This window comes from Hemiscyllium ocellatum, chromosome 1 (assembly GCF_020745735.1).
Source record: "Hemiscyllium ocellatum isolate sHemOce1 chromosome 1, sHemOce1.pat.X.cur, whole genome shotgun sequence".
Classification (NCBI taxonomy): Eukaryota; Metazoa; Chordata; class Chondrichthyes; order Orectolobiformes; family Hemiscylliidae; genus Hemiscyllium; species Hemiscyllium ocellatum.
In genome coordinates, this window is record NC_083401.1 from 159,123,688 (window position 1) to 159,149,868 (window position 26,181).

At 40.5% G+C, this 26,181-nt stretch overlaps 1 protein-coding gene across 2 annotated transcripts in view; it reads right to left on the reverse strand.

Annotated features, from left to right (window-relative positions):
* The window catches only part of smad1 (SMAD family member 1), a 92,916-nt gene that overhangs the window by 36,907 nt on the left and 29,828 nt on the right, over window positions 1-26,181 (reverse strand). Inside the window, exons 3-4 of one of the 2 annotated variants that reach the window (XM_060827147.1) lie at window positions 6,295-6,546; window positions 3,018-3,137 (exon numbers count right to left, since the gene is read on the reverse strand). In XM_060827147.1, coding sequence (XP_060683130.1) covers window positions 3,018-3,137; window positions 6,295-6,546 — 372 coding nt within the window. Of the gene's footprint in view, window positions 1-3,017; window positions 3,141-6,294; window positions 6,547-26,181 lie in introns of both variants that reach the window. The other variant, XM_060827138.1, reaches the window with a different exon arrangement.

The window sequence follows — 26,181 nt, forward strand, 5'->3', positions numbered from 1 at the left end:
TGGATGTGCAGAGGGATCTTGGTGTCCATGTACATAGATCCCTGAAAGTTGCCACCCAGGTTGATCAGGCTGTTAAGAAGGCATACAGTGTGTTATGTTTCATTGGCAGAGGGATTGAGTTCCGGAGCCGCAATATCATGCTGCAACTAAACAAAACGCTAGTGCGGCCACACTTGGAATATTATGTAGTTTTGGTAGCCATATTTTGGGAGGGATGTGGAAGCACTGGAAAAGGTGCAGATTTACCAGGATGTTGCCTAGTCTGGAGGGAAGGTCTTACAAGGAAAGGCTGAGAGACTTGGGTCTGTTCTCATTGGCAAGAAGGCAGCAGCTTAAAGGGGATTTGATAGAGGCATACAAGATAATCAGAGGATTAGATAGGGTAGACAGCGAAAGTCTTTTTCCTAGGATGATGACGTCAGCTTGTACGATGGGGCATAACTACAAATTGAGGAGTGATTGATTTAAGACAGATGTCAGAGGCAGGTTCTTTATGCAGAAAATGGCAAGGGCGTGGAATGTCCTACCTGCCAATGTAGTTAACTCAGCCATATTAGGGAGATTTAAACAATCCTTGGATAAGCACATGGATGAAGATGGGATAGTGCAGGGGGATGAGCTGAGAATAGTTCACAAATCGACACAACCATAGAGGGCTGAAGGGCCTGTTCTGTGCTGTATTGTTCTATGTTCTAATGTACAATCTGGATAATGTCAGAACTGCTCATCTCCAAGCATCAGTCATGGACAGGAGAACTGAACCCTAGAGCAGAGGCAAGAATACTTGTCCTCAATTTTATGGCATTTAAGAAAAGACATCAACAGGCCTAAAATAAGTCATCTTAATTGGAGTCAAAGAAAAATACTGCAGTGGCTGAAATCATATTTAACCAACATCATGGTCATGCTTCTCAATGGATATTCATTTCATCCTTTCAACACAAACTAACAGGTGTTTTGCAGGAAAGCATCTGGAGTTTAACTATTTTCAAAGACCAGCCTGGCTGTTTACTGAGGATTTTAGTGTATACATTTGCAAAAACAGCTAGGCTTTGGATAACAAAAGACAGATAACATCAATACCATGCAAGTGCCTGTTAGAACAATCTCTGCAAGAGTACAGTCACAGAGTCAAAGACCAGCTATTTCCCAATTCTTCAACACTTCTTTGTGAAGTGTCTTCAAACTCCCAATACTAAGGCATTAATTCAGGCCAGTTAAAAGTAAATTACTGCAGATGCTGGAATCTGAAACCAAAAGAGAAAATGCTGGAAAATCTCAGCAGGTTTGGCAGCATCTGAAAGGAGAGAAAAGAGCTGACGTTTCAAGTCTAACTGACCCTTTGTCAAAGCTAAAATGCTTAGCTTTGATAAAGGGTCAGTTAGACTCGAAACGTCAGCTCTTTTCTCGCCTTACAGATGCTGCCAAACCTGCTGAGATTTTCCAGCATTTTCTCTTTTGAATTCAAGCCAGTAACTAAATAGGACAGACTATTGCAACTTTGCAGCATGAGCAAACTTAAGAAACTGCAAAACCTGCACGTGTGTAATCTGAGTTCACCAAAACATTTCATCTTCAAAAAAAATTCTGGTCTGTATCACGACCTTTCACCTGTTACAGCAACAACCATCTGTGTTGGTGGCAAGTATTCTATCGGATTTTTCATGTTAGTAGGTTTGTCGTTCTTCCCATCCAGCTCAAAATCTATCCAAGGCACCATTTGCACATTATTTGTGGTATGCATGATTTATAGGATGAAACACAACTAGCTACATTTCATTCAACAGCAGCTTATTCCTGTGTCTTTGATGGCCAAAAAGAACAAGCGCTGCAATGTTGTGGAAACAGCCACTCCAGGTCCCATATTATTCTGACCTGGATATATTACCCCTCATCATCACTGGTTTAATTCCACACTTCACTATAGGCACATTAGCCCTACAGGGCTACATACCAGTTCAAAGAGCTGACATTCTAGCACCATATTAGGGCAATAAGTTTGGTCTACTCATATTCAACATTCGAAAATATAATTGGGGATGAGTAATCACTTCAATGAATTTTCTAGCTCAACAAAAAGCACATGGACAACCCTAAGCTTGTTTTGCAAACCTTAACACATACCTTGGAACGAGGGGTTATGTTACATAGACTAATTGGACAGGTTAGAATTTAGAAGTATGATCGTTAACCTTATTGAAACATACTGGATTCCAAAGGGGTTTAGCAAGTCGGATGCTGAAAGGATTTCTCCTTGTAGGACAGACAAGAATTAGCAAATAGATTAAAACAAGGGGATAGAGTGAGGAGATTAAGAGTTGCCCTCTCCCCCAGACAGCAGTAGAGGCAAAGTCATTGAATATTTCAAAAATTTTTGCAAATTCTTGATTTATCACAACAGACAGGAAATGGGTTAAGACCACATTCAGATCAGCATGGCCTTCTCAAAAGGCAGAGAAGGCTCAAGGGCAAGTGACTTGCTCCTGACTTGTATGTTCATATGATCTTGGACATGTCTCCAAACACCCATTTTTTATACGCAATTTAAACATGGAGCATCAATAAAATGGAGAATAGTGAAATGTTCTCTTTTCTATATAATTTCAAATGGATGTCACTGGATCAACTGTGGACCTATAGCTTGGTGCTTTTCCTCACTCTCGATCATGAAGATGGTAATCAATTAAAAGTTACCCCCCACCGCCCCCCTCAACATGCTGAGTTCAGATCAACTAACAACTACCAAAAGTGTCCAAGTCAAATTATGAAAACTTCAGAGAAAATGCATTAAATGTGTAAAAAGGTGAAGCATCAATGCAAACTAAATAAAATTCATGAAGCAGCTGCTTTAGACCCTGTAAGTGAAGGATTCACAGTATAAAATACAGTTCCAAACTGAGTCATATGTACAACCAAAATAAATCAGCTATCATCAATATCCACAGACACTTCTCTTGGGTCAAACAAAATTACAAGATCTATGTTTTCAGACTTTGTTTGCAATTCCTATTCTTTACCTGCTCTGTTGGTTAAATGTGGTGGTATTGTAGGTACATGAACATTTGACGTTTCCATGGGCTGTGAACCATCTTGCGTCATTTGATCATCTGGTGGCATATAGGCAGGAGGGGGAGTATCTGCTGTCAAAAGATAACAAAATTACAACTATGTACAGTGAATCCTAAGTGGCTCCAAATAAATGAAAATATGTCACTACAGAAATGCAAGCATCTGAGGACTTAATTGAGGAAATATCAATGTTAAAATCTGCAAGTTAAACTCAAGGTAGTGAAAGTTCTAGATAAAGTTGAAGACAGACAAAGTGGTTAAAGGATAAACAGCACTGAATATTTGGGAGGAATGACGTTATGTGGCTGGGATAGGGAAAGACTATTGAGTGGAGTGTTGTGAACTCTGATCCACTGGATAGATCAGCCGTGATCTTAATGAATGGCAGAGCAGGCTCACCAAGCCAAACTGCCTACTCTGGATTGTATTATTATGAAACTAAAATAGCATGATCTGTCTTCAGAACTTCAGTGCTCAGAGACAAATGAGAGTAGTTGGGTCGCAGAGTAACTGACTCGGAAGTAGCCATGGATCAAATAAAATATATGACAAACTATTCATGTGACGACAATCCATACTTGAGTATAAATGGGGGAAAAGTTCTAACATTCTATATGATAAGAAGAATGTGAATGAAATGGGTACATTTTGAATTGAACATTTTCTAGACACTATTAGATGTGTGACTTAACCAGTGAAAAGCAGCAGACAAAATAAACAATGTTAAGCTATTAGAATCAAACAAGTGCAACTATCAAGAGAGATGGAGAAAGGAAAGGCTCTTTTCTCAAGAACATTAAGTAATGGCCTGATGAAGTCTTTAAAATGAATAAGCTTGATAGTGAGGATTAAGAGAATGTTTTGCACTAATCAGCACATAAGACAAATAAGAACATGACTAATACAGAGGAACCTCGATAATCCGAACTACATGGGTGAGGAGTATTTTGTTTGGGTAATCAAATGTTCGGATAATCGAATGTTGGATAACGTAATTTAGCCAAGCATCAGGACTTTGAGATCTTGTTCAAAATATTCCAAAATTCAGGTAATCGAATACCGGATAAATCAAGGATCCTTTGTACATCAAAACACTAAATGAGAATCAGTGCACAGAGAACAGCAAGAATGTAGAACTCGTTGCCATATGGAAACACTGCAACAGACAGTACCAACATTAAGAGACACAAGAGTACATGAGAGAGATTCAAGTAGTGGGATATGAAGCATGGTGGAAATGAAGTCATTGGAGACGTGGAAGCAGTGCAATTATATGAACAATGACATCAAATATAGAGTACAGAAACAGACCAACTAATCCAAATGACTTATGTAAAAGCTAATCACTGTGACAAAGTATCATGCTTATCAAAGTGGAAATGTATGCTTTTTCAGTCTCACGCAGGGCCAATAGATAGAATGTGTGTGGGGGGTTCTGGAAAAGCAAATTCAGCACTAACTTAGTTCACAATATTAAAAGCACAGCAGGTCAGGCTGCATTCAAACTTATGCCCCAAACGCTGATTCTCCTGCTCCTCAGATGCTGCCTGGCCTGCTGCGCTTTTCCAGCACCACACTCTCAACTCGGATCTCCAGCATCTGCAGTCCTCACTTTCTCCCAATAGATAGGAGACTTGGGATAAGCAAATTCAGCACTAACTTAGTTCACAATATTAAAACAAGACAACAGATCAACTGCAAAGGAATGTTGGAATCTGATGTAAAAATGTTTTTCACATGCGAACTGAACTACCTGGTTAAAAGTGAGAAAAACAACAGAATAATCTGATAACTGGATGCCGGACAATGAGCTTTTATGAGTAGACAACCAAGAAGGGTCAAAGTGGCTGTATGCATCTATTCTATTAACAACTGATAAACAACTTATTTGATTGAAAAAGGAATGTAGAAACAGTAAAACCAAAAGTTAAATGCAAATGCCCAATATAGATTTAAAAGCTTAATGACCAAATTATATGCTTCATCATGTTAGGTTTATTTTTCTCTATGTGTTAGAAAACTGCTTCAAAATTTTAAACTAGCAGTCTTCATGTTAAAATACATTTTAGTTGTGGATTTCTCAAAATTAATTTCAGAGTGACTCAGCTTTGTTGTTCTTTTAACACTTTATGCTTAGTTAGTCAAGTATTCGTTTCTTCAGTGAAGTTAGGAGATCAAGTTTCAGCAATTTAATTTAGAATTCTAGACTCATGGCACCAAAAAGATATTAATTATTGAACATTTAAACAAGTTAATCTAAAAATTTCAATTATTTGTTTTAAAATTAAATAATCAACAGTAATCTTTCACCCTATATAACCATCGCTTCTATCTTATTCAGAGTTATAAACAACAGGCCTTCCCTCCCAGAATCAATTTCAGTGAAGAAAACCATTATGACTGCAGTCATGATCAAATCAGTCTGTTTTCTTTTCACAAGAGGAAGCATGCTATCAATTGTACCTGACAACCTTAGTGTAACAATCAATCAGATGCTATGTTCCATTTATTAGACCAGACCAGCTTATCCTCGAATGTGATTATACTACTGTACATCTGTCTATGGCAGTGAATTCCAAGCATCCACTGACTGTTCGAAAGAGACAGTCATAACTCATTTCTGTGTCCACAGGAGTCAGATTGATTATTTTTCATACATTTCCATTACCCCAATTCCTTTGATACTTCTTCACAAATATTGAGCTGAAAATTAAAAATCCCTAAAGACAGCTGTTTTGGACTAGAGAAGGGAAGCATTTCAGCAATACATTTAAGCAGCATTTGTTGTCCTCACAACTGTTCAGAGTGCTTTCACAGCCCATACAGTTGTAGCCCCTTCAATATTACTGACAGCAGACTTTTACAATGATTACATACTCATGCAGCAACCCTAGAATGAATGAGAAAACCACTCAAGAGCGCTTAGTATATCAAGCACTACCTCACATATTGCGCCACTGTCAGAGTGGGTGATAGGGGCAATCAGCAGCAAGAATGGGCAAGACGTGGCCAGCAAGGGACACGTTGTAACAAAGAGTCCAATTCCATTGCATTGTGGGCACACAATGATGTCAAAGGCACCCACTTCTTGTTCAAAAGTGTTGGTAGGAGATGCATATAAAAGTAAACCACTTTGTTTAGACCCAATTTAGGTAATTAATACAAGAATGAAGGCAATAGCAAGGATGGTTAAGGAATATTATCAAAGCACAATATGACTCTTACCTGGTATCTGAAATGGGCTGCTTGGTCCAGAACTGGCTGGAGAATGAGGATATGTACTACTTCCTGGGGAGCTGGGATAACTTCTGTTGGGAGAGTTGGGGAACGGGTGGCTGTTTGGCTGTTGAAAGGAAACTGGAAAGGCAGCATTTTGTGGCATAGGAGGATCGTTATGTCCCAAATTACGAAACTGTGCAAGTAGGCTATGTTGTGGGTTAAATTCACTGTGTCTTGGAACCAACACTGGAGGAAGAACTGGAACAAAAGGGAAGGTTAAAAAAATGAAATATTCTCCAACAAAAAGTCTTTTAAACCTGCAGTTAATTAGCAAATAAAGTGCAGAGTATAAACAAATATCTCTGATGGTACATATTTTTAAATCTACCATTATGTCCATTCCAACTACTCCATAACTGGTGGATATTTAACATTTAAAAGACACAAATGACTCAAAATCAAAAAAAAATGGATGCTGGAAATATGAAACAAACAATGCTGGAAAAACTCAGCAGGTCTGATAGTATCAGTGGACAGAGAAGCGGAGTTAGTGTTTTGAGTTCAATGTAACTTTGGTTCTGCAGCATTGTCATTTCTGACTTGATGTGGAGGTGCCAGTGTTGGACTGGGGTGGACAAAATTAAAAATCACGCGAAACCAGGTTATAGTCCAACAGATTTATTTGGAAGTACAAGCTATCAGAGTACTGCCCTTTCATCAGGTAGTTAGTGCGGCCAACTCCCTACCTGACAAAGGAGCAGCACTCTGAAAGCTTGCATTCTGCCTTCAGGCGTTAACTGCTTCTTTCTCCATAGATGCTGCAGGACCTGCTGAGGTTCGCCAGCATTTTCTATGTTTGTTACACACATGACACCCATGGTAAACTGAAGAAAGAGATCTGAATTTATAGCATTGTTGAAAAGAGACAGGTTGCCAAACTTTTCATCTAGCACACTTCAGGCCGAATGCAAGGATTTCAAACTGTCACAACTTAGAATGCACCAGAAGAGAAGTTCCAGAGGACCACAAGGCTGCACCGTCTCTGGAGACACACAGCTGGTGATGAATTTAAGCAGCTGACAAGGGACAATGCAGAGTAGGCAGGACCTTTACAGTAACCTCAGCTGGTGTGAAAAAGAAATCTGTGCTCCAGTGGGGTGGGGTGGGGGGGGGGGGGGGGGGGGGGGGGAAGAGAAATCAGACTGCACTGCAAACCACCCATCCAGCCAACTCAGCAAACTGGACCCGCGTCCCCGCCCCCACTCCAAAAAAAAAACCCACCTGCAAAACCAGACAAGAGTCTGACCAGTTGACTTTTTTAAAAACTTGCAGCACATATAGGCTTTTTATACTTGACATGCTCCGACATAAAGATGTGGTTATGTTTTGAAAAAAAAAACCTGCTTTCTTCTCTTCACAACCACATTGCATATATATCTCAAGTACTGAGTTGCTTTGGTCACTTATAGTTTGGGTCATAATGCTATGTAGTGGTAATATGAGTTGTAATCTCCACTAACAAGTGGGCAACAGAGTGGCATAGTGGTTCGCACTGCTGCCTCACAGCACCAGAGACATGGGTTCAATTCCCACCTCAGGCTGTGTGGGTCTGATATGGAACACTAGTAGCAAAGTTACACTAAGATTCAATGGCAACTCTTGGATTTCATTTCTTGGGAGAGTTTTATCCCACATTTCAAAAATTACATTTTGCACAGCAAATGAACCAGTGTGGAGTTTGCATGTTCTCCCCGTGTCTGCATGGGTTTCCTCTGGGTGCTCCAGTTTCCTCCCACAGTCCATAGATGTGCAGGTCAGGTGAATTGGCCATGCTAAATTGCCCGTAGTGTTAGGTAAGGGGTATGGGTGGGTTGCGCTTCGGCGGGTCGCACTTCGGTGGGTCAATGTGGACTTGTTGGACCGAAGGGCCTGTTTCCACACTGTGAGTAATCTAACAAGATTACTCTAACAAGATACTGACAAAACACTGACACACAAAATATATCAAGCAATTTGAAAGTTCATTGAGTAAGGTCATCAATACTTGAATTCCCAAAACAAATGTTGAAGTTTTCCGCTTTGCATTCATCAGGACAATTCACAAGAATACCAATTTAAGGGGAAGTCAATGTTTCTACTTCATGAAAGAAGAGTGATGATTAGTCCTGGCAGACTCAAAATTGTTGTACAATCTCACTTTATAAGACTATTATCCAATTGGTGGTAGCATCAATCTCAATGCAAGACAGAAAATTCGATTTCAGAACCAAAAACGCAGGCCATTTCTGGCAGTGGGAGACGGGCAGAATCAGGGTAATTAATGATGGATCATTAATTGCTGTCTCAGAAGGGCTCATGGGGAGATCCAAATAGGCAACTGTTTCTCTTTGGCCTGGGTCTGATATGGAACACTAGCAGCAAAGTTACACTAAGATTCAATGGCAACTCTTGGATTTAATTTCTTGGGAGTGCTTTACCCCCTATTTTGAAAATTACATTTTGCACAGCAAATGAACCAGTGTATCACGCATTCTGAAACAAAGCATGTTCGTCAAACTTAGCATTGAGAGAAAATCTCATCCATAGCATTTCTTAATTTTCGTAGAATTCTTTAATGCTATGCAACATAATTACCTGACAGGGTAGGTAGACTGAAAACAAACATTCCATAAGAAGAAAAATAAAAACAAGAACAGGAAGAGTAACCTAAAAACATATCTCCCATCATTTTCCAAATCTGCAATAAACATTAAATAGTTTAACATATTGAATAAAATACTTTTTTTGTTAACCGTCTGCTTTTCAAGAGACATGTACAGAAAATAAAGTATTGGAGCCATTGAAACAAAATTGATGTCATGGCATGTCCTTGTACAATAACAGGATGCATTTTAATCTTTGAACGCATCAAAACAGCTGACTGTTCACAACTATAAATGTCCTTTATCCTCTGATTGACAGTACAGGATTACAAAGTACCCATGACTGCATTACTCAGTAAATCTGTATCATCCTTTGTGTATGAGTCTGCAAGAGAACCTTGATATGAGCTAATCAAGCTGATGGTCATCTCACCTATTGCAATCAGTCTGTCATTTCTCAACCACAGACAGTTAGAAAAATCAATATGGAGTCTGTGCAAGGAACAGCAGCTAACATAATAAAATATCAATACAGAAATTAGTATGAAAGTGGATGAGTAATGCTGATTAATGACACGACAATGCACTCCAATCAGCAGTAGACTAGCAGACTACATATCAACCTTCCTCCCTTCCTTCATGCAAATGTCATACATTTCAAACTGAAAGGACATGGACAACATATCACAATAAAGCTAAGGTTAATATCTTCAGGGGTAAAGAAAAAAATTCATTAACATATGATTAATGGATATTAAAATCTCAACCACTGCGTTAGCACAGATCTTAGCGCTTTAAGCTTGCATTATAATTCTCAGATTGATACAAAGTTCACCAACCATTGTAGAAGCTAGGTGACTTTTTTTCATCTGTTGAATAACAAGTTATAGAAAACTGAACAGTAAATGAGTTTTCAAATTTATCAGACTTAATCTGAAACAAATTACTGATGTTCCACTAATTCTGGCAATGCAACTACATATCAATTTCTAAATTAACTATAATGCTTTTTATGTCTTTTCCATCAGTGGTGTAATGTGTTAGTTCAGGACACCTCACCTCAGAAAGCTTATGTTGATCGAGATGGGGAAAGATAAATTTGAGGTTTTAAGTTGAAAAGATTTTAGATTTTCATTGTCAATCATATTTCCTACCCAAAGTCCAGAACATGGAGGTATAACCTTAATGTAGATTTCTGATGATGACGAACTGCCATGTAAACTCACTTAATATCTGCAGGCAGTTGTAAACACCATGCGTATGCTTGTCCACAAGACCATAAGACATAGGATGGAAGTAAGGCCCATCAAGTCCATTCTGCCATTAAACTCCACTTACCCGTACTCTCCCCATAGCCCTTAAATTCTTGATCTCACAAGGAATTATCAATTTCTACCCTGAAGACATTGGACATCCCAGCGTCCACTGCTCTCCGTGGACAATGAATTCCACAGGCCCACCACTCTGGCTGAAGAAATGTCTCATTCCGTTCTAAATTGACCCGCTCTAATTCTAAGGCAGTGCCCACAGGTCCTACACTCCCCATCAAACAGAAACAACTTCTCAGCATCGACCCTTTCTAAGACATGCATTATCTTCTAAGTTTTTATTAGATTTGCCCTAAACCTTCTAAACTCTAATGAATACAATCCCAGGATCCTCAGCCATTCATCATAGGTTAGGCCTACCATTCCAGGAATCATCCATGTGAATTGCTGCTGGACATACAAGTGCCAGTATGTCCTTCCTGAGGTGTGGTGCCCAAAATTGTTATTCCAAATGGGCCTAACTGGAGCTTTATAAAGTCTCAGTAGCACATTGCTGCTTTTATATTCCAACCCTCAAGATAAATTACAACATCACACTCGCTTTCTTACCCACAGACTCAACCTGCAAGTTAACCTTTAGAGAATTCTGGACATAGCATTCACCTCACCTGTTGCAGTAGCTGCAGCATGCGCAGCTGTGCCAGTATCCTCCATCTCAAGCATCTCTGGAAGGATAATTCTCATCTATTTTGTTAAGTATTTAACTGCCCTCTTCTAAGAATTCACATTTCTCCGTGAAGAGATGCACAAGGACAAACTGAATTTTGTTTTCAGGTTGGACTTTACTGAAGATGATTTTGGACACTGGCTCATTTCCACTTGTGTTGGCGGGGATGGAATGGTCACTAAGGACTGTGGATTTAAGAACTTTACTGGTGAATTTTTTCCACATTGGAGGATCCTTGAAATTTGATTTACTGTAAAGGACTGGTAATTTTTGTTGTTATAATCACTGGATGTTGTGCATCAATAACTTAAGTACTGGCTGCCAGAAACTTATGAAAGCTGGTAATGCCATCAGTTATCATGCAATGATAAAAGGAGGGAATGAGAAAGTCTGTAAAGGTATGAGCAGGTAGGGAAAGAGTTGTGTTGTGTTGTGTGGGACAAAGACTCAGCTAGCAGGACTTGGATCAGTTAAAAACTTGCAGTAAATAATGAGGTGCTGGAGGCAAGAATAGTGGGTTGACGAGGTGAAAAAGCAGGTTACAGTTGTATAAGACTTTGGTTTGGCCACATTTGGAATACAGCGTACAGTTCTGGTTGCCACATTACCAAAAGGATGTGGATACTTTGGAGAGGGTGTAGAGGAGGTTCACTAAAATATTGCCTGGTATGGAGGCTGCTAGCTATGAAGAGAGGTTGAGTAGATTAGGATTATTTTCATTAGAAAGATAAAGGTTGGGGGGAATCTGATTGAGGTCTACAAAATAAGAAGTGTCAACAGGGTAGAAAGCAAGAAGCGTTTACCCCCAGAATGAAGGGCTCAACTACATGGGGTCACAAGTTCAAATTGGTAGGGGAAAAGTTTAGGGGAGAGATACTTGCAAAACTCTTTACAGAGGATGGTGGGTGCCTGGAACGCTTTGCCAGCAGAGGTGGTAGAGGCGTGCCCTATAGCATCATTTAAGATGACACTAGACAGGTACATGAATGGGCAGGGTGCAAAGGGATACAGACCCTTAGAAAACAGGTGACAGATTTAGATAGATCTGGATCACGTAACCTTGGAGGGCTAAAGAGCCTGTTCCTGTGCTTTTATTTTCTTTGTTCTGATTGTGAGATTGAACAGTGTGGGTTCAAAGTATTAAAAGGCCATTTTCAAATTTATTGGTCTGCAAGAAATCAAGCTTCATAGTACAAAGCTTATCAATACAGTTAAAATTCTCTCGTGTATGAGATATACTTTGCCAACTTATAACCGTTCCCTATAATAAAGAACTTCCTGACGAGAGGCCATACACGTAACTTGTATTTCAAAGAGATTTTAAAAAAGAGACACATCTTTTGTTTGAATAAGGTATCAGACAACACTGACCTTGGATGTCATCTCTAGCCTCTCCAAAGTGACATGGTAAAACAGTTTAGGAGTTGTCCACAGGCATCACAACTGGGACAGGTTTCCTCAGCCATGTAGGTTCTTTGACAAACATTTTTGTTTGCTCACAGAAGGGTCTAAATGACACTCAAGAGTGGATGCTGTCTTCACCAAGAGGAGAACATGCTGCACAATCAGCTTGGGGATAAATTAGACAAGGTTGTGAAGCCTGGCTCACCTTGGAAGTAATGGAGTTTGTGGCAAGGTTAAAGAGTTTATCATGACACGGGATGATGGCATTGGTCTTCCCAATAAACTTCGCTGTTGAAAATCTATATTCATCCAATTCATCAGAATGACAGTCGAGTTGTCTGATAACAGGTTCAGGTGTGCAAATGGGATGTGGCAAGGGAGAGAACAAGGAAGCAACACTGAACATGAGGTGGGATAGAAGCTTACGCCATATTGGAATATTGTGCCACTGAGGGGCACTGAGTACACAATGATAAAACATAATCTTAAGAATCTTTAGGGGTTCTGAGGGGATGGTGCTGAGACAGAAAGAAGCTACAGTTGAGATGATCTAGGCATGATTAGTTAAGTAGAAGCAAGCAAAAGAAAGCAGACCAACATGGCATCACAGATTTTCAGGTGAAATTAAAACTGTAGGAAAGCAATATCTCTGGGTTATGATGTGATTTGAGTTAGGCTTTTTTTAATACAGCAGGAAAGGCACAAATCTGATACAGGAGAAATGGGCACATTCTATCAAAAATTTAGTAGAGGTAATTGGTTACAAGGGTGAGGATTTTTGATCCATTCCCCTGGGTTGGATTAACAGCTTTCAATGGTCTAACAGGACTTAAAAAATAGAGTGTGTATCTTACAAATGGCTTAGCCTAGGGCCAAGCTGTTGAGTTTATCAGCTGACAGTGGAGTTGATACTTCATTTGACTTAGGATTTTATTTGAAAAGTCTCAGTCTGAATGGAGCACAAGAAATAAAACTACAAATAGCACTCCTCTCAACCAGTGAAGCAACTTCTTAAAAAAGGTAACATACACACATATACATCCAGTGCATGATAATATTAACACACTGGCAAGTCCCAAAGATTTAATAATTGGAGGTGTAGTGGACAGCAAAGAAGGTTACCTCAGATTACAACAGGATCTTGATCAGATGGGCCAATGGGCTGAGAAGTGGCAGATGGAGTTTAATTCAGATAAATGAGAGGTGCTGCATTTTGGGAAAGCAAATCTTAGCAGGACTTATACAATTCATGGTTAGGTCCTAGGGAGTGCTGCTGAACAAAGGAACCTTGGACAGCAGGTTCATAGCTCCTTGAAAGTGGAGTCGCAGGTTTATAGGATAGTGAAGGTGGTGTTTGGTATGCTTTCCTTTATTAGTCAAAGTATGGAGTACAGAGTTGGGAGGCCATGTTGCGGCTGCACAGCAACATTGGTTAGGGCACTGTTGAAATATTGCATGGAAACCTGGTCTCCCTCCTGTCAGAAGGATACTGTGAAACTTGCAAGGGTTCAGAAAAGATTTACAAGGATGTTGCCAGGGTTGGAGGATTTGGACTATAGAGACAGGCTGAATAGGCTGGGATTGTTTTCCTTGGAGCGTCTGAGGCTGACCTGATCGAAGTTTATAAAACCATGTGGGGCATGGATAGGATAAATAGAGACAGTCTTTTCCCTGGGGTGGGGGTGTCCAGAACTAGAGGGCATAGGTTTAGGGTGGGGGGGGGGGGGGGGGGGGGAGAGAGGAGGAGATATAAAAGATACCTAAGGGGCAACTGTTTCATGCAGAGTGTGGTACGTTGCATGGAATGAGCTGCCAGAGGAAGTGGTGAAGACTAATACAATTGCAACATTTAAAAAGGCATCTGGATGTGTATATGAATAGAAAGGGTTTGGAGAGATACAAGCTGGATGCTGGCAAGTGGAACTAGATTAGGTTAGGATATCTGGTTGACCTGGATAAATTGGACGGAGTCTGTTTCCGTGCTGTACATCTCTATGACTGAGGAAAAATAGCAACTTATTGCTATTTTTGCTGACTAAGTTAAAAATCACAACACCAGGTTGTAGTCCAACAGGTTTAAATTGGAAGCACACTAGCTTTCGGAGCGACGCTCCTTCATCAGGTGGTAGTGGAGGGCTCCACTACCACCTGATGAAGGAGCGTTGCTCTGAAAGCTAGTGCACTTCCAATTAAACCTGTTGGGCTATAACCTGGTGTTGTGCGATTTTTAACTTTGTACACCCCAGTCCAACACCAGCATCTCCAAAAATAAGTTAAATACAGTAGGTTGCACAAAAATCATACAAGTGAATCTAGGCTAGCATTCTCATTTCAGGAAACACCTACAAGCATCAACTTAGAATAATTTGTATTTATATTTAATGACCCACGGCTCTTCACAAAAATATTATAAAACTAATAATTAAACCAATAATAATTTTGCCAGATGAACAAAAGCTTTGCCCAAATGGAAGCTTAATTGTACTAGTTTTCAATCAAAAGAGTCGGGGTGTATTACAGCATGGAAAAAAAAATGTTCAGTCCCACTCATCCGTGCCAACCAGATATCCTAACCTGATCTAGTCCCATTTGATAGCATTTGGCACATATCCCTCTAAAATCCTTCTTAATCACATACCCATTCAGATGCTTTTTAAATGCTGCCACTGTCCCTGCCTCCATCACGTCCTCTAGCAGCTCATGCTATACACTCATGCATCACCCGGAGATAAAATTGCCCTTCAGTCCCTTTTAAAATCTTTCCCCTCTCACCTTAAGCCTATGCTCTCTCAAATTTTGAACTCCCTTACCCTGGGGGGAAAAAAAGACCTCGGCTATTCATCCTATCGCTGCCCTTCATGATCTTGCAAGCCTCCATCTGGGCATCCCTCAGCCTCAGAGTGTCTCGGGAAAAAAGTCCCAACCTATTCAGCCTCTCCCTATATCTCAAACCTGCCAGTCCTGCAACATTCTTATAATCTTTTCTGCACATTGTCAAGTTCAGACAATCCATTGTTATTCATCGTTTACATAAATAGCAGCTCTAATCTCATGTACCCTCCAAGTTTCTACGTCTAGGTTCTCCTTCAATTACCTGCCTAAACTATTCCTAAACTGCCTTTTCTTAACTGGCACCTATAGGACCAATTGATCAAATATTCCAGATAATCAAGTAGTCCACATAATAAATATAAAAACATATAATAAGAGTATAACCACTTATTTTTATTTACAGCACAAATCATTAAAATAATAATGAAACTTCGTCTTAAATAAGGCTTAGCACAGAGAACCTTCTCATGTGCACCTTCAAGTGACTACCCAGACATTGTAACACCTGAGCAGAAATTGATTCAAGTGAATCAATTGTTAATATTTCATGTGGCCATTCGTTTGAACGAGTTTATTTACACAGAGGCAAATAAATTAAGAAACTTTATTAATTGGAAATAATAATACAGTAAACTTTGCAGTATTTGAGATATAGAAATTTTGCTGCTTTATTCAGAGTACCAGATCATGAGGTGCTGGTATGGCTTTATTTTGAATCACCAACCACCACGTACTGTTTCAGAAGGACTGCACTGCAACAGCTTTATACATTCTCCGGCTCGGTCCTAAATAGTTTGCTTCAGGATCTTCACTCTTGAATTCATGGAAGCAGACTATTTCTATTGATCTTGCCCCACCATTTAATATTTTTACATAACTATTACTCATCTCTTCCAACAGAATGATTTGCTAGACCTATCTACACTTTTCAAGTCCTCTTTTGCTACAGGTGTGCTGCCTCATGCTAGGTAGCATTCCAATGAAACCACAATATCTTTACTTTCAGCTTCACATTAGATAGAATATATCTTGTATAACATTAGCATTTAACCTAACTGTGATGCTATAGCAAGGTCTTATATATGTATAATTCGTCGTCTTAAGATATTTTAGACCTAATTAAAATCCATAAAACCATGTGAACTGAACGGAGTGGCCTATTCAATATTTCTGGGAGGCATGCTGGCTCAGTAGTTAGCACTGCTGCCTCACAGCCCAGGAACCCAGGTTCAATTCCAGCCTTGAGCGATGGTCTGTTTGGAGTTTGCAAATTCTTCCCATGTCTGTGTGGATTTCCTCTGGGTACTCCGGTTTCCTCCCACAATTCAAAGATGTGCAGGTTAGGTGTATTGGCCATACTAAATTGTCCAGTGTTCAGGGATGTGTAGGCTAGGTGCATTAGGCAGGGGTAAGTGTAGATTGATAGCATTAGGGTATGGGTCTGGGTGGGTACTCTTCAGAAGGTCGGTGTGGACTTGAGCCAAACATCCTGTTTCCACACTGTAGGGATTCTATGTTTAATTAATAAGGTCCTAACACATTTGTGGTAGAGGAAACTATTGACTATACCAGGATTGTTACCTGTCCGCCTAAAGGAAACATCAACCACCTATTGTCTCCACAGATACTGTCAGGCCTATGGAGTTCCTCCAGCAGTTTGTTTTTGATTACCAAATCAATTTGTCCTACAACAAGAAATGTCCACCTACCTACACTCTTCAAATTAAAACCATTTAGAAAATACTGCCCTTCAAATTAAGTGAATGATTTTACTGTCACATGATTTTAGTGAACAAATACAGTAAAATGCTTCCACTGTCGCCACAATCTGGCACCATTTTGAACAGTTTAAGAATAATTTAAAAATAAAAAGATATAGTTTGAGAGTCTACAACCCTTGCCCCATTGCTTCGCTGCTGCCAGCGCTGGACCCAACCATGTTGCCACTCCTCAGGCACCAATCTTTTGCTACTGGGCCTACCTCACAATGTTACCTGCGCCAATGTTGCAGCCAATTAGTCGTCTCAAAGTGCACTGTCTCACATGTCTCACCATTGAATTCCAATTTTCATGCTCTGCTAATTTCAAACACCTCATCACAATCTGCTACTTTGTAAACATTAAACTAGGAGCAGGATTTCACACACTTCCATCATTTAAGTCTGCTCTGCTATTAATTAAGAGCATACTAATCCAATAACTCAGCTACATCTTCCTGCACTATCCCTACGCACTTCAATTTCTTTAGTCATCTTGAGCAACAAATCAATCTCGGACTTTCAGTTTAATTGACTCTCTCTGGGGCAAATAACTCCAAAACTCCATAGCCGCATGACAAAATTTCTCATGTCAGTCCTAAATGGCCAACCTCATATTGAGACTCAACCCTCTAATTCTAGCCAAGGAAAATACCCTCCCAGCACATACTTTGTTACATTTTATTGATGAATAAAAGCTGGCAGCTTTTGAAGTCCAGTGAATATATGTCTAAGCAACTCGATCTCTCTTCTTGGAACAGACCCTTCACCCCAGTGATCAGTCTCTGCCATTCACTGCACTCCTTCCAAGGTAAATATACTCTGTGGTAAGGAGACCAAAAAACTTTAGATGATAATGCATGGATGGTTTTTCTTTAACATACGATTTAATTCTAATATTTATTTATATGTTATTCCAATCCCGTTATGCTTGTATTCCAATTCCACTGTAATAAAAAGGTCCACATAACATTAATTTGCTTTTCTAACAGCTTGCTGCATTTTCATGCTTGCAACTGGCATCAAAGTGTACCCAGATCCCTCTGGAATACAGACACTTCTCAGTGGTTCACCTTTCAATATTTGTTCATGGGACATGGACATCACTGCACATATTAATTGTGCTGCACATCACTGTAGTGAGCTGCTGCCTTTGGGCTGTAGGACAACAGTAGAACTGGCAGAAAGGGAGCTCCAGGATTTAGAACCAAACATCAAAAAGGAATGGCAATATAATTCAAAATTAGATTGTGCATGACCTGGAAGAGAACTTGCAACGATTTCTTTAAAATTATCTACTTTACCTTGAAAAGTAAACAACTTCACTTTTCTCTACACATTTACCAAGCTATATGACCTGCTCATTTTATCATTAGCTTTTCACAATATCATATGCTCCTCAAACAATACCATCCCACTTAACATTGTATCACCAGTAAACCTGAATATATTACACAGTCCCCTTATCTAAGTCATTGATATAGTACATAAATGGCTGAGGTCCAAGTACCAATCCTTGTACCATTCTGTTTAGTTATAGCTTGCCAATCTGAATTGTGTGTGTTTTACTACAGTTAGGCAACATTTGGACTATTGAGTGCAGTTCAGATTACCACACTACAGACATGCGTATGAACAGGTAGGGAAGAGGTTATGGACCATGTGCAAGCATTAGTTTAGAATGGCATCATGGCTGGCACAAAGTGAAGGCTTTGGAAGGTGCGAAAGACTGACCAAGATTGGAGAGTATTAGCTATAAGGAGGGACTGGACATAAAGTCATATAGCATTGAAACAGACCTTTCAGTCCAAGCGGAACATAATCCCAAACTAAACTAGGGTCCCACCTGCCTGCTCCTGGCCCATATCCCTCTGTTCTTTTCCAAATGTTATACTTGTGCCTGCATCCACCACTTCCTCAGCGAGTTCATTCCATACATGACCCACCCTCTCCTCTCACCTTAAAAATATGTCTCCTAGTCTTGAAATCCCCTATTGAAAGGGAAAAAAACACTGACCATTAACTTGACCCATGTTATGATTTTATAAACCTCTATACGATTACCCCTCAAACTCCTACACTTCAGTGAAAAATAGCTAGGATTATTCTTGCTACAGCTTCAGAGGCTGAGGAGACTACATGATGGAAGTGTCTAAAATATGAGGGGCATGGATACGGTGGATTGTTAGACTTTTCTACCCAGAGTGGAAATGTTAAATACTAGGGGAGTAAGCTTAAGGTGAAAGTTTAAAGGAGATGTCAGAGGCAAATTTTTTTTCAAGAAAAAGAGGAAAAAGAAGGTGGTAGGTATCTGGAACACATTGCCAGAGAAGGTGACAGAAGCAGATACAACAGCCATGTCTCAGAGGCATGTAGACAAGGGTGTCAACAGGTCAGGAAGATGATATGGACCGTGTGCAGGCAGACAGGCAGGATTAGTTTAGAATGGCATCATAGCTGACAAAGTGGAGCGAAGGACCTGTTATTGTGCTGTACTGTTACATGTTCAATGTTCACTTAAATCAGTCCATAATCAATTCACGTTAATATTTCCTGTTTAGTGCCATTGGTCTCAAATTTCTCAAGGCATCCGAGAGAATTCTCTCAGAATCCAAAAGCACAAAATGTACTACATTGTCCTTTGGCTACAATCTTAATAAGCTAACATGTTGAACACAATTTCAGTTTAATAAATCAGTATTGACTCAGACTGCCCTGTTCCTACAAATGGCTCACAGTTCCCTATCCCTCCATTCCAAATTATAGGGTTCAGTGACTTGGTTTGTCTTATTTAAGGATGCAGGCTCATTGCTCACTCCTAATTACCCTAGAATAGATTGTGGTGAACTACCTTCTTGAACCAATGCAGTTTTTGGGAGCTAGGAATATAGTAAAGCTGCTTGGTGAACACAACAAAAACACACAATGTGACAATATGGTTCCAAATCATGACAGTGTGCACTTTGGAAGGGAATTGACAGGTTGCGTTCTCATAGCTGATGTCTCGATTCTTCATTGATGGAGGTCAGGGATTTGGAAGGTGCTGCTGAAGGGGCCCTTTGAGGGTTGTTATCGTGCATCATGTAGATAGTACACAATACTGCTCCGTGCATCAATAATGAAGGGTGTCACCACAGAAGATGGTGCAAGTACTGCAGTCTTGAATGTTTGAACAACTCATGTCACATTGCATCTAGCAGCATCCAGGCAAATAGAGTGTTACATCACATCTGACTTCTTCCTTTTACATGGGGAAAAAGTACTGGGGAAACAGGAGTTAAGTTATTTGTTGCAAAATTCCTAGCCTCTGAATTCAAAGAAATTCTGCAAGATCAAAACCAATCCATCTTTATCTCATGAGCTAGAGCTTTTATTACCCTAGACAGTTCACACACCATGCAACCTCCAGTAGGTCATCAAACCATGTGGAATCACAAGCTCCCCATTGCACTGAGGCTCACGTAGCATCCAGTTAATTTTACCCTCATCTTCTCAGTCTCTCTGCAAGGCATAGCAAAAAAAGAGCACTTGACTTGTTGGTTGAACAGGGTGCCTTGGTAAATATCTTAATGAATAAGAAGTTGCTGTACCCACGTTTGCACTCAATGGAATGGTCGTTGCAAGGTTTCTTCTGGTGATAGGTTGGGGGAACTAGCCACCATCTTTATTGGAGACAGTGTGTAGTATCTTTGGGGGGAAAAGAAGAGAGTGGACAGTGATCAAATGCTGAAAGGTCTGGCAGGTCAAAGAGCAGACACAAGACAGAAAAAGGAGCAATATAGAAAGTATTAATTAGAGAATGGCAAAAACAGCCAAAGCAAAACATACAGCAGTAGATTAATCAAGACTAGATGCTAGAAAGACAACAAAAACAAAAATAAAAGCTCTAAATCTGAATGCACATAGCATTCATAAAGTAAATGAACTGACAGCACACCATGAGACAAATAACTTTGAGCTGATAGGCATTACAGATTCAAGGCTTCAAGGACCGGGTGCTGAATATGGATAGGTATGAGAAAATCAAAACAGGAGAATGGGTAAAAGGTGGAAGGAGTACCACTGCTAATCGAGGATGACCTTTGTGCAATAAATGAACATGGCCTTTGTTCAGGAGATCCACATGTACAAATCGGTTTTAAGTGGAGATGAGGAATAGTAGGGGAAAGAAATCTACAAGTGCCTTAACAATAACAATAATGTTGGACAAAGTAACACCAAGAAATTTTGGGTTCTTGCGATAAAGGCAGCAATATTTGTGGACAACTTAAATATAAACAAACTGCAAAAATCAGATTGGAAGTAGTAACCTGGAAATGCAGTTCAAAGAATGCTTTTCTTACAGGAGCACATATTGCAACTGATCAGAGAGCAGCTTACATTTGGTATCATGTAATACGACAGGATTAATTAATGATCTCATTAAGGAATTCCTAGGAAGCAGCACCTACAGCAGGATTGGCTAACTGACAGAATAGACAGTATACACAAATGGGGGCCCTTGTCTTATTGGCAGAAAGTGACTAGTGGAGTCCTTCAGGGATCTGTACTGGGGCCTAAATGGCTTACAATTTGAATTAAGACATTGTTGACTTGCTTGCTGAGCTGGTAAATTTGTTCGCAGGTGTTTTGTCACTATTCTAGGTAACATTGTTGCGGTTCTGTTCGCCGAGCTGGGAATTTGTGTTGCAGACATTTCGTCCCCTGTCTAGGTGACAACCTCCATGCTTGGGAGCCTCCTGTGAAGCGCTTCTGCGATCTTTCCTCCGGCATTCATAGTGGTTTGAATCTGCCGCTTCCGGTTGTCAGTTCCAGCTGTCCGTTGCAGTGGCTGGTATATTGGGTCCAGATCGATGTGCTTATTGATTGAATCTGTGGATGAGTGTGATTCAATCAATAAGCACATCGATCTGGACCCAATATACCAGCCACTGCAACGGACAGCTGGAACTGACAACCGGAAGCGGCTGATTCAAACCACTATGAATGCCGGAGGAAAGATCGCAGAAGCGCTTCACAGGAGGCTCCCAAGCATGGAGGATGTCACCTAGACAGGGGACGAAATGTCTGCAACACAAATTCCCAGCTTGGCAAACAGAACCACAACAACGAGCACCCGAGCTATGAATCTTCTCACAAACTTTGAACATCTAGGTAACATTATCAGTGAACCTCCAGCGAAGCGTGGATGTTATGTCCTGCTTACAATTTATTAATCTGGTGTTGTTGGGGTTGGTGATATCATTTCCAGTTTTGTTGCTTGGTTCTGTTTCTTGGTGATTGGCATATGGGGTCCAATTCTACATGCGTATTAATGGAGTTCTGGGTTGAGTGGCAGGCTTCCAGGAATTCCCATGCATGTCTCTGTTTGGCCTGTCCTAGAATAGATACACTGTCCCAGTCAAATTGGTGTCCTTGATATCCACACATGGACAATGAGTGACAACTCATCATGTCATTGGTGGCTACTTGGTGTTCATGTACCCCAGTGGCTGATTTCCTTCCTCTTGGCCATATGTAGTACATTGGTAGTCTTTACATGATATTTTGCAGATAAATTGATCCTGGTGGTTGTGGGTATGGGATCCTTTACACTTGTTTGTAGCTGTCGCAGTGTGGTTGGTGTGTGGACTACCATGATACTCAGGAGTCAGAGTAGTCAGATGGTCATTTCTAATATGTCCTTAATGTATAGCAGTGCATCCGGACAGGTTGTCTCTTCCTGTTGTGGTCTGTCATGTAGGTATCAGCGGATTATGCATTTTGGGTACCTGTTGTTTCTCAAGACATTGTGTGGATGTTCTTCTTCTGCTTTACACAACTCCAATTACACAATTGCTCATTTGAACAATGTTCTGATGCAGCTCAGTTTCTGGATGTTGGGACGCTTGCTGTTGTAGTAGTGGAGCACTTGGTCTATGTGGGTGGTCTTCCTGTACATCTACACAACGGGTACCTGAAAAGCGTAGTCCACCAACATGTACGCAACAGACCACAACAGGAAGACAAACCACATCCGGACACACTCTCATACACGAAGGACATATCATAAACGACCACGAGACTACGCTAACCCGAGTGTCATGGTAGCCCACACACCAACCACACTGCGAAGCTATTAAATAAGTATCAAGGATTCCATACCCACAACCAACAGGACCAATGTTGTAAACAATACCATGCAAAGACTACCAAAAGCACTACATAGGGCAAAGAGGAAAATAATTAGCCACTAGGGTACATGACCACCAACTAGCCACCAAGAGACATGATATCCATACACACAGACAGTGAAGGACACCAATTTGACTGGGACAATGTATCCATCCTTGGACAAGCCAAACAGAGACATGCACAGGAATTCCTGGAATTGTGTTAGGGGATTCTCTAATTTGGGGTACAAACTGATATTTGTGGCCAGCAGCGAAAAATCAGAATAGTGTGCTGCTTCCCTGGTGCCAGGATCAAGGATGTCTCAGAAAGGGTACAGAATGTTCTCATGGGGCCAGCAAGAGGTCATTTTACACACTGGAATCAATGACTTGGAAGGGAAAAGGTTGAGATTCTGAAGGGAGATTACAGAGACTTAGGCAGGAATTTAAAAAGGAGGTCCTCGGGAGTAGTAATATCTGGATTACTCCTGGTGCTACGAGCTAGGAGAGAGCAGGAATAGGAATAGAAGGATAGAGCAGATGAATGCACGGCTGAGGAGTTGGTGTATGGGAGAAGGATTCACATTTTTGGATCACTGGAATGACTGCTGGAGAAGAAATGACCTGTACAAGAAGAACAGATTGCACCTGAATTGGAAGGGGACTAGTATAGTGGCAAGGAGATTTGCTAGAGCTGCTCAGGAGGATTGAAATTAGAAGATGGGGGGACGCAGGGAGATACTGAGGAAAGAGATCAATCTGAGACTAGTACAGTTGAGAACAGAAGTGAGACAAACAGTCAGGGCAGGCAGGGAGAAAGCAGAGATCAAGATAGGACTAATAAATTAAACTGCATTTATTTCAATGCAAGGGGCCTAACAGGGAAGACAGATGAGCTCAGGGCATGGTTAGGAACATGGGAATGGGATATCATACCAATTACAGAAACATTGCTCAGGAATGAGCAGGACTGGCAGCTTAATGTTCCAGGATACAAACGCTATAGGAAGGATAGAAAGGGAGGCAGGAGTGGCATTTTTGATAAAGGATAGCACTACAGCTGTACTGAGGGAGGATATCCGTGGAAATACATCCAGGGAAGTTATCTGGGTGGAACTGAGATATAAGAAAGGGATGATCACTTTATTGGGATCGTATTATAGACCCCCTAATAATCAGAGGGAAATTGAGAAACAAATTTGTAAGGAGATCTCCGCTATCTATAAGAATAATAGGGTGGTTATGGTCAGGGACTTCAACTTTCCAAACATAGACTGGGACTGCCACAGTGTTAAGGGTTCAGATGGAGAGGAATTTGTCAAGTGTACACAAGAAAATTTTCTGAGTCAGTATGTGGATGTACCTACTAGACAAGGTGCAACATTTGACCTCCTTTTGGGAAATAAGGCAGGGCAGATGACTGATGTGTCAGTGGGAGAGCACTTTGGGGCCAGCAACTATAATTTTATTAGCTTTAAAATAGTGATGGAAAATGATAGACCAGATTTAAAAGTTCTAAATTGAATAAAGGCCAATTTTGATGGTATTAGGCAAGAACTATCAAAAGCTGATTGGGGGCAAATGTTAGTAGATAAAAGGACAGCTGGAAAATGGTAAGCCTTCAGAAGTGAGAGTGCAGAGAAAGTATATTCCTGTTAGAGTGAAAGGAAAGGCTGGTAGGAATAGGGAATGTTGGATGACTTAAGTAATTGAGGGTTTGGTTAAGAAAAAGAAGGAAGCATATGTCAGCGGTAAGACAGGACAGATGGAGTGAATCCTTAGAAAAGTATAAAGGCAGTAGGAGTATACTTGAGAGAGAAATCAGGAGGGCAAAAAGGGGACATGAGATAGCTTTGACAAATGGAATTAAGGAGAATCCAAAGGGTTTTTACAAATATATTAAGGACAAAAGGGTAATTAGGGAGAGAATAGGGCCCCCTCAAAGATCAGCAAGGCAGCCTTTGTATTGAGCCGGAGATGAGGGAGATACTAAACGAGCATTTTGCATCAGTACTTACTGTGGAAAAGGACATGGAAGATGCAGAATGTAGGGAAATAGATGGTGACATCTTAAAAAATGTTGATATTACAGAGGAGGAAGTGCTGGACAACTTGAAACACATAGAGGTGGATAAATTCCCAGAACCTGATCAGGTGTACCTTAGAATTCTGTGGGAAGCTAGGGCAGTGATTGCTGGGCCTCTTACTGAAATATCTGTATCATCAATAGTCACAGGTGAGATGCCGGTAGACTGGAGATTGGCTAACATGGTGCTTGAGGACAAACAGCCCTAGCCTGACCAATCTCTTTCATAACTGAAGCTCTCTAACCTTAACTCTCATCTCCAGTGCTATCACATCACCCCTGTAATGTGGATTTCAGAACTACACACAGTATTATAGCTGTGGTCTAACCAATGTTTCAAAAAGTTCCAGAATTACTTCCCTACTCTTGTTCTTGCTGATATATATATGGTCACTGCTTTCGTTCCCGGCTGCCCCTCTGGTCCTCTGCTGCTCCCGCTCCTGCTGTCAAGGGGAAAACGCTACCGGTAAGTAATTTTTAAAAAACTTTTAAAAATTTTTCAAAAAGAGCAGGACTTATACACTTAAGGTCCTAGGGAGTGTTGCTGAACAAAGAGACTTTGGAGTGCAGGTTCATAGCTCCTTGAAAGTGCAGTTGTAAGTAACCTGATGGAGATTTACAAAATCATCAGGGTCATGGATAGGATAAATAGACAAAGTCTTTTCCCTGGTGTGGGAGAGCCCAAAAGTAGAGGGCATAGGTTTAGAGCGAGAGGGGAAAGATATAAAAGTGAGATCAATCATGAATAGAGTATGCACTTTTGGTGTCCTTACTCAAGTATGGATGTAAACACATTTGAGGCAGTTCAGTGGAGGTTTATTAGATTGACACCTGGAAGGAGCAGGTTGTCTTAAAAAGGATAGGTCAAATAGGCTCTGCTTGTTTCCACTGGAGTGAGGATGACCAGATTGAAGATTCTCAAAAGGTTTTGATAAATTGGAAGTGAAAATGATATATTCTCTTGTGGGCTCATCCAAAAACACAGGTCATCCTTTCAAGACAGAAGAGGATGAGAAATTTTCTGA